The 17,317-nt window shown below is 44.3% G+C and overlaps 1 protein-coding gene across 1 annotated transcript in view; it reads right to left on the bottom strand.

The window, feature by feature from the left end:
• TNFSF11 (TNF superfamily member 11) overlaps positions 1-14,903 on the bottom strand; it is a 32,449-nt gene extending 17,546 nt beyond the window's left edge. The window contains exons 1-2 of the mRNA XM_030311496.1: positions 14,576-14,903; positions 7,517-7,684 (exon numbers count right to left, since the gene is read on the bottom strand). Coding sequence (XP_030167356.1) covers positions 7,517-7,684; positions 14,576-14,809 — 402 coding nt within the window. The 5' untranslated portion in view covers positions 14,810-14,903. The remainder of the gene's footprint in view (positions 1-7,516; positions 7,685-14,575) is intronic.
• Positions 14,904-17,317: the final 2,414 nt, after the last annotated feature.

Genomic DNA, 17,317 nt, shown 5'->3' on the forward strand with positions numbered 1-17,317 from the left:
CCATTTAATCTGATAAACTTTTTGGCTTTAATGTTCTTGAATCCATAAAATCCACTAAAAACTGTGCAGATGACAGTCAAGGTTCATTCAAAGATCACAGATGTGGAGCTGTATATGCCTAAAGAAACCTTTGAAAGTTCCTCCATAAGATGCATGCTGTTAAATCTACTTTTAAATTTCTCTCTCTCCTGGAATCCAGATAATCCTAAAGTACTTTAACTTTTAGAAAATGAAATCTTAGTCATTCAAATTTTTCATAGATTTATGTAACAAAGTCAACTCTGCTCATAGAGTGAGCCCACTCCTGCCTAAACAGGGTTTAGTGAGTATCGGAGGCTGGTCACTGCCCCTTAGAATGAAGCCTCTCCTCTTCCCAGTTACGGGAAACCCCCTTCCTCAAGCCTGGGTGCAAATGGCAACTCAGCTAGAGACGATACGGTGCAGCCTCCCTTGCAGCAAGATGTGGTCGTATGAGTAAGTCCCAGCCAACAGGATGCTGCTAGAAGTGACGGCATATAAGCTCCCAGGGACCACATTTGCCTTCTCTCTCTCCCTGGAAATATCAACAAATGGAAAAGCCAACCTGGACCAAGAGATGGCAGGTATGGAAGGTACCAGCTGAGGACGGGGGAGCCTCCCTGCTAGCCCTGGACTGCTCACCCGGATTATTGCACAAACTTCTGTCTTATTGAGTTATTGAGTGAGGGTCCTCTTTGTTACAACAATGTAGACTGTGCTACGTAACAATGAATATTTCCTTAGGGATCAAAGCACTGAAAATCCGTGGGTACACCATTCCTTTTTTTTAGGTTGATTTATTTATTTTGAGAGAGAGAGAGCATGAGCAGGGGAGGGCCAGAGAGACAGGGAGAGAGAGAATCACAAGCAGGCTTCGCACTGTTCAGCACATAGCCCGAGCCAGGGCTCAGTCTCACAAACCATGAGATCATGGCCTGAGCTAAAACCAAGAGTCGCACGCTCAACCAACTGAACCACTCAGGCACTCCGAGGGTACACTGTTCTTAATATGAGGAGACAGTTTTATTTACACTGTGAATCTTACAGGAGATGAGACCAAATATGCACTGATACTCAGGGAATAAAGTAAGAATTCCAGGTAAGAATTAATTGTTCAATAATGGTGGTTCTGGTTTTACTCCCCATTTCCCACTAAGCTTTTGGAAGCTCAAAGTGGCTCAGTCAGTTGAGCGTCCCACTCCAGTTCAGGTCACGATCTCAGAGCTTGTGAGTTCGAGCCCCACGTTGGGCTCTGTGCTGACAGCTTAGAGCCTGGAGCATGCTTCTGATTCTGTGTCTCCCTCTCTCTGCCCTTCCCCTGTTCATACTCTCTCTCTCAAAAATAAATAAACATTAAAAAAAAAGAATATGCCAACAAGATAGTTTATTGGTAGTCATTACCATCTTTGGCTTTTCTGCAATGAAATTAGAGAGTTTTATAAAATGATACTTAAATAAGCCAGAGCCATGTTTTCAATTCACATTACAGGCCTGCCTCTAGGTAGTTTATAAGCTATGGAAAGGCAGAAACCTGAGGAAAGCATGTCTAAAGGAAGAAGCCTGGACGGAGATAATTTTCAACAAAAATTATCTGTAGTACTGTATCTGTGTTGGAGCCTTATAGCCTCTGGCTATAATATTAATAATTATCCATTATAACATTGGTTAAGACATCAGATAAATGAGAACCAGGCTACTAACACTGTGGCTTTATGAGTTGGTCGATGACCCATGTTTACTTAAAAATCTTAGCTCAGAGTTCCAGAAGTCATTTATCATTTATTTGTTCTTTTCCTTCATTCTTGAGACTACATTATGTGTGACGTAGTCAAAGGTGAGCAAAAGAGCTGCACTTCTTGTCCTGATGGAGCCTGCACCTTCGTTCCACGATCTCTAAACACTTCTGATTATATGGCTTTTTGGGGGAAAATGTCTTAATGCTCCCAAACACGGATATTTATTAATGTAAGTATTAAATAAAATAGTCCTGTATATTAGGTACATTATAGAATAGTCACAAAAATGTTTTAAAAGCTAGTATTAAAAAAATCCATATACATGTAGGGGGCGCCCGGGTGGCTCAGTCGGTTAAGCGTCCAACTCTTGATTTCGCTCTCCGCTCGTGATCTCGTCTCGGATCAAGCCCCACACTGGGCTCCACGCTGAGCAAGGAGTCTACTTAAGATTCTCTCTCCCTCTCTCTCTGAACCTCTCCCCCACTCATGCACACGCGCGCTCTCTCTCTCTCTCTCTCTCTCAAAATAAATAAATAAATATTTTAAAAGAAACCTTAAAATAAATAAATAAAAAAATAAAGTCATATATGTGTAAATCTTCATGCTGCCTTCCCACATCGGGGGGTGGGGGGTGGGGAGAGGGGTTATCTTGAATGCACTGAACAGCCCACATTAATCTCTCTCCTCCATATCATTCTTTCAAATACTTTTCAAAGTAAGTTTCGGGATGGTTTTTCACAAACAGGTACTCAATGGGAAATCAACAACTGGACACACTAAAATCGAAAGCCAAGGGGCGCCTGGGTGGCTCAGTCAGTTAAGCAGCGACTTCGGCTCAGGTCACGATCTCGCGGTGAGTTCGAGCCCCGCGTCGGGCTCTGTGCTGACTGCTCAGAGCCTGGAGCCTGTTTCAGATTCTGTGTCTCCCTCTTTCTCTGCCCCTCCCCCGTTTATGCTCTGTCTCTCTGTGTCTCAAAAATAAATAAATGTTAAAAAAAAAAAATTAAAAAAAATAAAATAAAATCGAAAGCCGAGCCACAGCCCTGAGTGCTCAGAATGTACATTTGGTGCATACACACATGGTTTTCCACGGGGACTGGCCGGGAGACCTAAGGACCAAGGGCCCCCCACTCAGGCCCGAGCTCACCACTCCACTCCTCAGGCTGGCAGAGGCCAGAAAGGCTGCCAAAGCTGGAAACAAGAATTGCTTTATAAATTGGACACCATATTTGTACTAGTGTTTTCTTTATTGTCATAGACTGTTATGATAGACTTTGTAAATTGTGGTTGGTAGGGCTGGATCGCTAAGAGGCTTTCAGAGTTCTGTGCTAAAGGGGAAAAAAAGCCAAGAAAGCCCAGCCACAAACAAAAAAAAAAAGGGAGAAAAACAGCATTACTTGTCTGACCAAAGACAGCCTAGGTAAACACCGCTTTTGCACACATATAATGTAATATTGTGCTTATGTCTAGCATTTGTTACCACTGGATGGGTTGATCTTTCAATAATGATTGCAGCCTCACATGTAATTTTCTTTTACGGGTTCACTCAATATCTGTGTTAGAACTAAAACTGAGATACAGACCTACTTATGGACGCCTGATGCCTCCATTCTATTTTCAGCATTGGCAAGAGAAATGAGAAGTCTGATTATTTTGGCAGGATGTGGAGAATGTCGTATTAACCAGTAATCTTCATCAAAGGATAACACAGCCGGCAAATCACTATTTGGCGAAAGTAAGAGAAGGCTAAGTCTTGGGGTACAGGAGAAGTTATGGCAAAGTGCCTAGCACGGTATGCGCACTTAATAAACGTGGCTTGATTCTTTTTTTTTTTTTAATTAAAAAAAAATTTTTTTAATTTATTTTTGAGACAGAGCGTGAGCGGGGGAGGGGCAGAGAGAAAGGGAGACACAGAATCCGAAGCAGGCTCCCGGCTCTGAGCGGTCAGCACAGAGCCCGACGCGGGGCTCGAACCCACAGACTGTGAGATCACGACCTGAGCCGAAGTCGGACGCTCAACCGACGGAGCCACCCGAGCGCCCCAAACACGGCTTGATTCTAATCATACGGTATGGAGAACACTCATCTCCTTCCTAAACAGTCTCTTGTCTGGGGGAAGAAATGGCATTTTCCACCTCCAAACACACATTGGTATGTTATGACGGCTCCTTACTCTTTAAAAAGGATTGTCTGTGTGTAGTGTTATTACCCATGAATAATGGGTAAAACCTTATAGCACAGCAACAAAAAATGCGCTATTAACAATAAAGTTCTACTCATCCTCTGAGTCATACTAATCTGTAAATACAATGCAAACTGTGTGCCTTTCATAAGAAGAGTTGATCATTCTTGTCTGCCCACAAATCTTTCTCCTTTGGCTTGCCAGCTACTGAAGCGCTAAGATGAGTTTTACTTATTTGGAACGAGGCACCATGTCTCCAACAGGCTCCTAAAATAGTGAAAATTCTGCCATTGTTGCTCATTTTAAGTACAGACTGGCTTGTCCTACTATCTAGGCAGTCACTTGGAAAGCTCAAAGGAAATGGGACAGTGAGCAGGTAAGTTCTGAGGGGGCAGCTGGGGGCAGAAAAGTCCACCGGAGCTGCGGAAGGCGTGGGACTGCCAGAGAGTAGAGAGTAGCCATTGGCCACCCAGTACTCTCTCCAGCTGGGATTTGTTTTCACCTTGGACATGAAGTAAGGCTATCACTTTTCAAAAATAGTAAACAAATCCTCCCAGTACTAGTTTTGAATAATTCAAACGATGGCCACTTATTTAAAACAATGTTATATTATACTAAATTGAATACACACATGCACACCTCCAGTAAGGTCTACTTTAAGGTGTTTGGTCTCTTTCTCAGGTCAGGACTTTGCATAGTTACGTCTTTACCTTGTAAATACCCACGTAGAGTTTTCTACTTTAATCTCCATAAGCTTTGTCCATGCCTTGCTAAGTTTATTTTTAGGGCTCTTTAAAAATTACAAACGGAATCTTTCTTTTGTGTTTTCTTTGTCTTTCCTTTTTTTTTTTTTTTTAAAGATTTTATTTTTGAGCAATCTCCACACCCAATGTGGGGCTTGAACCTGCAACTCCAAGATCAAGAATCACACACTCCACTGACTGAGCCAGCCAGGCACTTTTATATTTTCTAATTCTCCTGTTTTGTGTTTTCTAATTCTTGTTTGAAATAGGGACAGCTACTGATTATTACTTATTAATTTTTACAAACTGATTTATTTGGCTTGCAGCCTTTTGGTCCTTTTGAATTTTCCCAAGTATACAATCAGCATATGCAAATTTTGCCTTTTCCATATCTGTGTGTGTATACTCACATATGCTTTCTGACTTCATTCTCTTGTATAATTACAGTAGCTAGTATTCTGAACAATGTTAAATAATGCGGGGACACTAGGCATCTTTGTTGTGTCCCTGACTTTAAGAAAATGTTTCTGTTTTTCATCATTAGCTACCTTTTAGTTTGAGGTATTTAGAAAAACATCGAGAATCCATCTGGTTCTGTTTTCTAATGGATTTTAAGCATCAGAAATAAATGCGAAATTTTGTCAACCACTTCTTAGTATCTACGAGATGCTAATGTTTTTCTCTTTTGACTGGTTAAGATGAACCACACTTGCATTCTCCTAAATAAATGTTAATGCTATCTGTTCTTCTTTTTTTTTTAATTGTTTTTTAAATGTTTCTTTATTTTTGAGAGACATAAAGAGACAGAGTGCAAGCGGGAGAGGGGCAGAGAGAGAGGGAGACGCAGAATCTGAAACAGGCTCCAGGCTCTGAGCTGTCAGCACAGAGCCCGATGCAGGGCTCGAACTCACAAACCATGAGATCATGACCCGAGCCAAAGTCGGACGCTTAACTGACTGAGCCACCCAGGTGCCCTTATCTGCTCTTCCTAATATTTTTTATTTTCAAAATTATCATGGCTGATCTCATTCTTCCAGGAAAACAAAACAAAACAAAACAAAACAACCTAAGGATAATTTTTAAGAACGAGGACACCTGTGAAATTAAAAGCTTATCTCTTCATTGTAAGGAGTTACAATATAAGTCAGTTCACACACAAAATAAGGAGACAAGCACTTACCTAAGCAGAATTACCTTAATTAGGGGTTTGGTTTTTAACTAATAGATTACCCCCTCGTACATGTAAATCATTGTTTATAGATAGTTTGCTCAACATTGGGGAGATAGGATAAAAAGCAAGCCAATGAAAATAAAACATAAAATGAAACAAAAATATGAACAGACTAACTCTGAAAGTAAGATGCAAACAGAATCTATAAAGATCATGTTTAATTTTTTTTCTTCCTTTCTCTTTCTTGTTCTTTTCTTTCTGATGCATGAAATAATGATGTGAGTTGGAAACTGGTGGTATCTTAGATTTGACAAAATACAGCAAATATCAGCTTTATGGGTCACACAAAACAGCTTCATCTCCCTACTTCTACCTCCGAGACACTCTTTTCTAAAAATGCTATTACTAGGGGCATGTGGGTGGCTCAGTCATTTGAGCACCCGACTCTTGATTTCATCTCAGGTCATCATCCCAGGGTCGTGGGATCGAGACCTGCGTCAGGCTCTCAGGCTCTGCGCTGACAGCATGGAGCCTGCTTGGAATTCTCTCTCTCCCTCTGTCTTTGCCCCTCCCCAGCTTGCACACATGTGTGCACACACTTTCTCTCTCTCTCTCTCAAAATAAATAAATAAACATTTAAAAAATGCTATTACTCTATTGGAGTTTTTAAAAAATAAACTAAGTTAAAATTCAATTTAGATTTAAGGAGTTTGAGACCTTTAGGATTTACTCGAAGATGATCAGAAATAGACCAGGGAGCTGCAAACTAGAGACTGGGATATATGGGTACATGTAAGAATCCACACAGATGTGCATGCTAGAATTCACTGGAGTCACTGGGTTCTCCCCAGTTTTTGGTGGAGTCAGTCCGTAAAATAATTCCAAGGCTGCAAAATTCTCGAGTGACTCTATTCAGAAAAGTAGGATGCACAGTTATGACAGTTATGACAGTGTTTCTCACTTAGAGCTGTCGATGTAAGAGAAGTCACTGGTCTTCCCCAACCCCATCTCCTCCCTTCTCACCCAGCTCTCCCAGAAAAAGAGAAAATGGACGCAGTTTCCACCTTGGGCGCCACATCAGTTCCTGCTCTGCTCGCTTTACCTCCTCACCCCAGATGACAACAATGGACCAGTTACAAGCATTTTTTTTTCAACGTTTATTTTATTTTTGGGACAGAGAGAGACAGAGCATGAACGGGGGAGGCAGTTACAAGCATTTTTAACAGAGTCCTGGATCAACAGATGTCGACCAGGAGAGTCTGCCAATATAAAACCAAATGTAAAGGCAACAGCAGCAAGTCCTGTACGCTGAGGGAAAGGTTTCCAGGGCGGGGAATTCACACTAGCAAACTGACCCATGGACCACCACAAGCTATCTTTGCTGTCCTTCGATGTATGAATTTAAATGCCTCCTCTTAGAAAAGAAAAGGAAAGGAAAGAAAGGATAGGAAAGGGACGAGTCTGTGCATGAAAGTCTCTGGTCACTATAACAAGCCACTAACAGCTTCAAAAGAATTCTGCTCATCTCTTAAAAACCATTCTCTTTAGCTCTTTTACAAATTATGAAAATGAAAAAGAACAAAGTCAACAGCACTTAGCCAGTATTAATTTTCAGCAATAGCAGGGTCAGTGCAGGCCCTTGACTCAGATCCTCATATGGACTCACCTTTTGTACAGCTGCCCGGAAGGCCTGTTTAATGCTCTTACACGAATCAGGTATTAATTTTGTGTCTTGACTCTCCAGAGTTGTGTCTTGCAAATCTGCATTTTCATGGAGTTTGAAAATTCTATTAATGCAGTGAGTGTCATCTTCCGATATTCTATTAGGATCCATCTGAGGGGAGAAGAAAAAAGACAGGATACAGAGAAATTATCTTCGATCGTTCTGCTATTTAATAAAGTGTGGCTGACTTCAGGACACAAAATTCACTCTTGCAAGAGTCTTTATGTCCCCAACAATTAATAATTAATACAGTCACCCTCGGTGTTGGTGAAACATTGACTTCTAATTCATTTTTATGAGTAGCTATGATTCACAACACAAGTACACACGTGTGATTCATGGGGAAATTATTAAAATTGTCTGGCAATGAAAGTCCTCATAGAAGGAAGGAGCATCAAGGAAAATCACACGTGGTCAGTGCAGGTAGAGAAGTTTTGGTCTGTAAGTCATACACAGCATTGCTAGATGGGATGATGAAACCCACTAGGATATTCAAAGCACGAAGCTTACGAAACCAGGCAAAATTAACACCATCTTTAGCCACCATGTTTGGCCTTTTTCCGTAATCAATGTATATTTTTCAATCAGCCAAGGAAGGAGGGAGAAATCCATTGCCCAAAACCTAAAGCCAGAAGCAAATTTCCCTTTTTGTTGAAACTCTCATCAATATTTCTTCACCTGGAGTAGTGCGTTTGTCAGGGGGTGTGTCCCATGGGATAAGGAGGGCTGCTTGGGGCGAACGGGCTGTATGGACAGATGCTGGGGAGGGGACATGCTAAAATTTCTATAATGTGAGGGACTGTCCCTCCCAAAATATCCATCCCCCTTGAATTGTTAGCTGGTTTTCTGTCTAAACAGTTCTTCAAGTATTACTCTCCTCTTGAAATTGTCTCCTCCTGGGGCTCTGACGAGCCTTTGTAGCGGTTTCAGCTGCCAGGTAAAGGGTAGAGAGAATTAGCCATCAGTTGTTTCAATAACACTTGCTTAATTTATTGTCCTCTTCTTTCAAAAGTTCAAGGTACCTCATGAGCATTTGCTTATTAATAGGTATAGACGGGATGAAAAAAGGAAGAATTATAGAAGTTTATAATATGAGCTCCATCAGTTAATACCAGGTCTCTCATTGCCTGATTTACCTTTTTTAAAGTAATCAAAAAGATGTGCAGGTTTACTAACCAACCATCAGACATAAACTAGAAAGTACTCTCTCCATATCTGAGATTCTCAAATGAAATAATAAGCCTTCAACAAATGTGCACCCACTAATACAAATTTTATTATTTCAGTCTTGCATATATAATAAGATTATCTATAATCCTGGGAGAGGTGTCATTCATGAAGCAAAACTATTTGCAATCCATATTTATTTTTCATATTTTCTTTAGAGGTGCTGGGGTGGCTCAGCCGGTTAGGCGTCCGACTTCGGCTCAGGTCACAATCTCGCAGTTTGTGAGTTTGAGCCCCACGTGGGGCTCTGTGCTGACAGCTCGGAGCCTGGAGCCTGCTTTGGATTCTGTGTCTCTCCCTCTCTCTCTGCCCCTTCCCTGCTCACACTTTGTCGGTCTCCAAAGTAAACATTAAAAACAATTAAAATAATTAGTACAGATCAGAATATGTGAGTTTTTATATAAGGAAAGCTTTTCAATCGCACTTTTTTAAAAAGCTCACTCATGCCGATCAGTTTCCCACAAAATCAGTGACGCCTGGGCAGCTGATGTGAAGGGTCACTCGGTTGAGACCTCAAGAAAGAAGAATGATGCCAAGACCTAGTTGGCTCGCCACCAGAAAATCGCTGAGCTACAGGTTCAGGGCGGTGTTAGCGGGGAAACGCCTGGGGAGCCTAGAACTGGTTGAGCTCCAGACCTGCTGACCAACTAAGTGCCATCACACAGAAGCCGCAGTGACGGATGCTGCCTCCACTTCAAGTCCAGTCCAAACGCCTGTAGCTTCACGGGCTCCCCTGGAGCTCGTTAGAAATGCAGAATCTCAGGTCCCTGGCACGCTGCCTGGGGATCTGCGTCCTAACTAGACCCCAGGCCCTCTCGACGTATGTGAACATTTGACCAGAAATGCTTTCAAATACCAAACGTGCAAATACAGATGTTCTGCTATTAAAATGTCCCAAAATTTCTCGGACACGAATTTTTTTTTTTTTTTTTTTTTTTTTTTACAAGTCATGCCGGCTGGTACAAAAATATTGTGACAGTAATAATGGTTAATGATTCGATGCAAAGAAATGTAACACAAAGATTTTGTTCCCTCTCTCTGAGCAAGTCTCCACACCCAGGTGCCACCCTCAGCCAATGGAACCCACATCCCTCAGGGTAAGAGCCAACTGGCTCTCTCTGCAAGGGCTTCGAATGTTCAGCTGAGAACCACGGTTCAGAAGGTAACACAAGAGCTAAAACATAGATCAAAGCGATCAATTGTTTTCCCAAAAGAAGTGACGAAAGCATGGCATCGTTCATTTTGATAGAGTCATTTATTTTGTTTACTTCAGTTTAGAGCGTATGTTAGGAATGTCTTGTTCCAGGGTCTTGTAGCCCTCCCTTCCCAGAAATGGAGACCAGGAGAAAAGAGAGGAGTTGAGGCATGGGGGTGGGCTGACCACACACACCAGTGAGGGTCTCTGGTCTGGAGTCTCTGTGCTGGAAAGACTGCTAGCAAGGGGTGGGATTGGTGTCCAGCAACCACTCTCTTACCCCACACCCTCTCTCCAGACACCATGGTCTGGATAGAGAATTTGCGCGACTACATAAAAAGTGCTACTTTTTAGCCTAGTTTAGCTACTCCTTAGCTGACTTACATATTTGCAAATTTCTAGCATCCTGAATCATTTGAAAAGCTTCTTCAGCAAACGAAACATGCCAGGCACTGGGCTAGATGCTGCTGATAATGTAGTGAGCACAACAGGCAGTCTTTACCTTCTTGAACTTAACTACACTCAACAAAGGAACACAGAAGCTCATCCAAAAAAAAAAAAAAAAATCACAGTGAACTGGGTTACAGATGAATTCATTATACCTAGAAATGTCTGAACACATTATATAAATCTTGAATATCTGATTTAAGAGACTTATAAATGCATTTACCAGATAATGTAGTTCATATGAAGTGAGACTCTTTAAAAAAAAAAACAACTTCCTAGAAATGTAATCATTTGTAGGGTTAAATGAGGCAGGATGCTTGACATTTGTGCTACTTTGTTATCTGTTTTTTCAAACAGGCGCCTGCACACCTCGACATCAGAGTTGCGGTAGGGATTGCTCCCTTGTTTGGGTAACAACAGCCAGGGAGGTTGGTGTGCACACTGGGGTTTGGGGGAAGGAGTTAAAAGGGCAACAGAGATTGCGTTTTCTGAAAAGCTTATCTTGTAGCTAACCTCCAAACTTTGAATATGGTTATGTGGATTAAAAGAAGAGAAACAAAACGCACATACATTTTACAAGCAACTTTTTGCAAGGTTTTCTTCTTCTCCTTTTTCTCCTTCTCCTTCTTCTTCTTCTCCTTCTTCTCCTTCTTCTTCTTCTTCGCAAACCAAAGTATGAATACTATGTGGTAAATATATAGCACAAACCACATGCTATTTTTTTCTTTGGCAACGTTGGTAGAGGAAAAGCCAATCTAGTCTAGATCTAGTGCTTTTTTTTTTTTTCTTTTCAATCTGGGCACAGGCAATCTGCAAACATCCAGGAGGCTGATTCATTTTTAACTATTCAATCATGAGTTGAGAATGGAAAAAACTTTTTAAACTCACTGTAATTTTTACACTCTTCTGGGCATTCTTCTCAAATGCATTTAAGGGCACCTGGGTGGCTCAGTCGGTTGAGCGTCCTACTCTTGATTTCAGTTCAGGTCATGATCTCGTGGTTGTAAGACTGAGCCCCTCATCAGGCTCAGTGCCGGCATGGAACCTGCTTAAGATTCTCTCTCTCTCTCCCTCTGCTCCTCCCCGCAAACCCCCCCCCCCCCCCACACACACACACGCGTGCGCGAACTCTCTCTTTCACTTTCTCTCTCAAAATAAAATAAATACATAAAAAATAAAAATAAATGCATTTAAAACTAAATTCTACTTTTTTTTTTCTTGAGGAATTGCATAGCTACCCTGTCCCCACTTTAAACAAAAACAATAAAACTGGCTCCTTCTCATTTTTTACTGTAAACTGCAAACATGTTACTTGACACAAAATGATTTCATTCTAATTCAGAGGTATTCAGAAACCCCAAGTCGTTGACACCCCCAACTTTAGTGGAAATTAAAAAAAAATCTCTTATTTGGTGCCAAGTTCTAACCTAAAGGAGCTGATATGAGTAAACATGTTAAATCAGTGACGGGTCAAACGGAGTCTATTCTCTTAGCTAGAACTTTGAAAGAAGGCCTCAGGCACACATAAAAGTAGGAAGAATTGTAGAATGGACTCCACAAACCCATCACCCAGCTTCAACAATTATCAACCCATGGCCAATCTTTTTTCATCTGTAGGAAACCACTTCTCTACCCCTAAAGCTCCCCAGTTACTATTTTGAAGCACATTCCGGACATCTTAGCACTTCACTTGTAACTATTTCAGAATGTATCTCTAAATAATCAAGCCTCCTTTAGGTATCAGAGGTAGATACTATAACTCAGTAACTTCTTTCCTAAAGAAGATGTCCCTTTAAAAATGCAGTACAGGGGTGACTGGGTGGCTCAGTCAGTTGAGAGTTAGGCTTTGGTTCAGGTCATGATCTCACAGTTCCTGAGTTCAAGCCCTGCATCAGGCTCACTGCTGTCAGCACAGAGACTGCTTCAGATCCTCTGTCCCCTCTCTCCTTGACCCTCCCCCACTCGTGTTCTCTCTCTGTCTCTCAAAAATAAATAAACATTTTTTAAAATGCAGTACAAAATGAGGTCCAGAGTAATGGTTAATATATTTTGCATAAGTCTTTAAAAAACCCCAATATTTATGGCATTTAGGAAAACTGTACTTATGAAATCTGATGACATTAAATCTCCAAAATGAAAATTTTCTAGCTGGGCTTACTAATTTGCATGGTTTTGTTGTTGTTGTTTTGTTTTGGGAAAAATGGGGTTGAGGATTTCACTATCACCCATGTAATATCAAGACTGCTAAGTTATAATGAGCGATCATCAGACAGACCCTTTGGCCTGTCCAGACCATTGCCATTCTTACAGAAGCAGGTCACTCTTTTGTACATGGCCACACCCATCCATGGCTCCCGCCAATCTGAGCTGTTGCTGTTCCCTGAGCTCATTCATTGCCTACTGCTCTCTCAGTGCTTAACACTCACTTCACCATTACTGCTACGAAAATGCCATGTCCCTAAGGTGATAGAGAAGATAAAAAGTAGTAGACAACTTGTGCAGTCCCATCCTTTTTCTGAATCGTGCTGTCGTGTTTGACTAAGAATTTTAAGTCTTTTGTTAATTGGTCTCTCTAATGCCTGGCACCACGTGATGCACACAGTAGGTGGAGATTGTATGCTGAATTAAGGATTCTTAACACACACTCCACAGCATTTAATAGTCTCATCTGCAGTGTAGGTACTCAATATATACAGACTTTACATGTGGGGGTGGCGGGAGAAAACTGGATGGGAAAATGGGTCATTCTCCACTGTAGCATACTCTGATGAAAGAAAAAGCATTTTCCATCACTTCCCTATAGGTGGGTGTAATCTTTAGAGCAAAAGTTGTGGGCTTTTTTTTTTTTTTTAAGAAACAAATATCTTAATAGATAAAGATTACTTGTATTAATATACAAATACAAGTGTCCTCAAGTATGGCTCATCGTATCTCCACCTTTGTTTTAGTAGGTAAATCAAACTAGCTCTATAAAACACAAAACAGTGGATAATGAATATTAAACAAAAATCCCAGGATTACAAATAATGGAGTTCAAGACTCTGGCACATGTCAAAACCCATACACTCCAAGCAATGCCATGTTTTGATGCGTCCCATTTGGTTTGGTAATCACCTTTGAATCTGAAAACCAATGAAGTCCAAACCCAACTCTCTTTTCCCATAAAAAAAAAAAAAAAATGCACAGTCAGCCCTCCACTTCCTCTGAGAAAGAGTTCACAGCACCAGACAAGAACATTTGAATGAATCCAACCAACTGCACTGCAATTTCCAAGAAAACACAAGAGCATAAACCACCAGAAAGCATAATATTACAGATTTACCCCTTCCTTTCTACTATCTTTCACTGCAGTTCCCAGCCGTCTTTCTCATTTTTTAGAAGTTTAGTTGTCTGCTGGATTGTAGCGAGGCTGTATCAGGGGTGAGAACCTCACCACCATCACGCACCCCTGGCTTCCTTCTGCCGCCCACCTTAACGGGAGGGCACGTGATGCTCCCCTCTTCGTGCCCCCAGGCGCGAGCGGAGCCCGGGTCCTGCCACCAGGCTTCTCCGCCCATCTGGCGCCTTGGGCATCCCCCCCCGCCGGGGTGCTCCAGCGGCTGCCTGCGGTGCATGCACCGCGACCTTCCGCTCTGCGCTCCCTTCCAGCCGACGGGCCCGGAGCACACCTGCAAAGCAGCCAGCGCCGGGAACCAACCCCTCCAGGTGGTGGGCGGGAAGGGACAGGGTTGCGCTCATACCCCCCCCCCCCGCCCCCGCCCCAAGTGGACGTAAGTCAATCCTTAGCTCCTAGTGAGAAATGCAAGGATTTGGGGTTGGGGTGGGTGGGGAGTGTGCAATCATCCATTAGAGGTTAGCAGCCAATGCTGCGTCGCGGGGGAAATTCAAACGCACCAGGTCGGGACGAGCGAGCCCACGCTCCGCTCCCTGCGGGGCCCAGGCGGGCGCGGAGACCCGAGGCCCGCGCGCCCGGCCCCGCGCCAGGCTGGCCCCGAGCGGGGCGCACCCTCTTTAGAGTCCCTTTCCCCGCCGGAACTTGCAAGGTCTGGGGAGCCGAGCCGACGGCCAGCCTCAGTTTCCCACCTGCGCGGAACGGACGAGGTGGGCGGGCCCCCGGGGAGGCGGGCACTCACCTGCGCTCTGAAGTAGAGGAACAGGGCGACGCTGCAGACCACCTGGCCCAGCCCCAGTCCCAGGAAGGCCACGAACATGGAGCGCGAGGCGGCGGCGGGCGCGTGCGGCGCGGGCGGCGCGGGCGGCGGCGGGGCGTGCAGGGGGCCCTCGTGCGGGGCGCCGGGGCCGCCGCCGCCGCCCATCTCCTCCGAGCCGCGCAGGTACTTGGTGTAGTCTCGGCTGGCGCGGCGCATGGCGCTCGGCCCGCTGGCTGCGGCGCTCGCCTCCCTCGCTGGCTCCCTCCCTGGCTCCTCGGCCCGCGACCGAGCCTAAAGACGGCGCGGAGCCGGCGCGGGGCCAGGCGGGCCTCGACGTGCGGCGCTCAGAGCCTGGCGCTGCTCGGGGGGCGCGCGGGCGAGCGGGCTGGGCGCCCGGCTACCCCAACTCTTATAAACCGCTGGCGAGGGCTGGCCCCGGGAGCCAATCAGCCCCGGGCGAGGCTGCCTCTTCCACTCCCACCTCTGGCTCCCCTTCCTTCCTTTCTCCCTCCCTCGCTTTCTTACTCGCACTGAATGGCCTCCTCCCCATCACACAACTGAGAGCATAAGCTGTGGGTTGCTCCGGCGGTGCCGGTGCCGGACGCCCCTCGCCCATCCTCAGCTGCCCCTCAGGGCCGGGCCGGATGCAGATAGTGCCTCAGTTAAGGATAGAGGATAAGGTGACATCACACACATTGCTCTGGCAGTTAGCATCCCTGAGCTTCAGTTTCTGCTAGAGGATGTAGAAAGTTGGACTTGGTGATCTCTGAAGTCCCTTCCCCCTCCGCTCACCCCAAAAGAAATTCACTAAGGAGTATCATGCTTCCAAATATAGGTTCCGAATTATTTTGGCAGCCTTGGAAAACCAGAGCTCCCGTCCCAGATCCCTGCTTCTGCACCCTCAAAAAGTGGTTTTGAGTAAGGCACGTTTTGAATGTGGGAGCAGAGAGCCTACAGGCACCGAGCCTGGCCTACAAAAGGGAACCGGTACGGAGAGAAGGGTAGGATCCAGTGCGCCTCGTATACAGGACCATGTATTACATTTCCACAGGGTTCGGCACATGCCATTCCTACCGCGCGGTGGTTATTTCCCTTCAGGATCCTGAAGGTAAGAGAGGCAGACACCAAGATGTAAGGAACCCCGGGAGAGCTAATCCACCTGTGCCTCGGGAAAGATGAATGTTACACAAGGTTGAAGGTGTCGTTAAATGTTAGTTTCATTGCTAAAGAAAACTTCCCAGGGTTTTTGTAAAAGCCGCTATTTAGAATTGGGCGCCTTGGTGAGAAAATGAAAATATGGACTAGACTCACAGATCCTGAGGCATCTTCAGCAGAAGGTAAGAGAAGGAGGTGCTGGACAATTTAGACACCTACAAAAATTCCACATTTGTGGGTGTTCTACATCTCGTTAATACGTTTTAGTTTTGTGTCCTCTTTACCGTTCTGCAACGGGTACTCCTATAGGCAAGATTTATCACAAATGACACATCTGTAAGTTATTAAAGCTTGTGATCTCAGGTGAACACTCAGAACTCAGCACATGTTGAGGTGCCTAGGTGGGTCCGTCGGTTAAGCATCCGACTTTGGCCCAGGTCATGATCTTGTCATTCTGAGTTCGAGCCCCACGAGGATTCTGTGCTGACAGCTCGGAGCCTGGAGGCTGCTTCGGATTCTGTGTCTCCCTCTCTCTCTGCCCCTCCCCTGCTCACATTCTGCCTCTCTCTCTCTCTCAAAAATAAACATTAAAAAAAAAATTTAAACCCTGTATGTTCAAGAACTTTGTATTATTTACCTCTGTATCCCCATTTCTTAGAACGTGGCCTAGCATATAGTAGGTATGCAGTAAATGTGTCCCAGGTCCAAGCCACACTGGCTTACCTGATTGATCATGTCACCTAACAGGTCCCACTACCTCCAGACTTGCTGGCCCCTGAACACTTCTGCACCCACTGATCAGGATTTCCTTTTAAAGCAAAAAGATCTGTCATTTCCCTACTTCCAATCCTCTAATGGCTTCTAAGTGTCGTTGGTATAAAGTCTAAACTCTTGAGATTAAAAAAAACCTTACATGGTCCTTCACCGTCTGGCTCAAGACTCCTTTTCTACATCAGTTTCTTTTTTTTTTAATGTTTTTTTAACGTTTATTTATTTTTGAGACAGAGCATGAACAGGGGAGGGGCAGAGAGAGAAGGAGACACAGAACTAAAGGCAGGTTCCAGGCTCTGAGCCATCAGCCCAGAGCCCGACGCAGGGCTCGAATTCGCGGTGCGTGAGATCGTGACCTGAGCTGAAGTCGGACGCTTAACCGACTGAGCCGCCCAGGCGCCCCTCTACATCAGTTTCAAATACTACCCTTAGCTGTAGTGTACGTCTCTCTTTTCTCCCCATAGCTGGATGCCTCTCTTACTCATCCTTCCTTTTCCACTCCAGTGTCATCTCTCTACTAGTCCTCTGTTCCTTCCCCTAAGCGGGGTTGGCTCCCTTTGTTTTATGCCCCCACAGCACCCTTAACCTCTCCTGTCATGACACTCGTGCACTCATTCACTCACTCCACAGATACCTTAGTGGGAGCCCACCATATACCACACACTAAGCTGGATCCCAGTGACAGAGTGATCAAGATAAATATGGAGCTTACAGTGTGGTGGGAAAGAAACAAATCATCAAATAATTAACTAAAACCCCGATGAGCGCTCTGAAGGCGAAGCGCAAGAATAATGAGAA

This window comes from Lynx canadensis, chromosome A1, assembly GCF_007474595.2.
Source record: "Lynx canadensis isolate LIC74 chromosome A1, mLynCan4.pri.v2, whole genome shotgun sequence".
NCBI lineage: Eukaryota > Metazoa > Chordata > Mammalia > Carnivora > Felidae > Lynx > Lynx canadensis.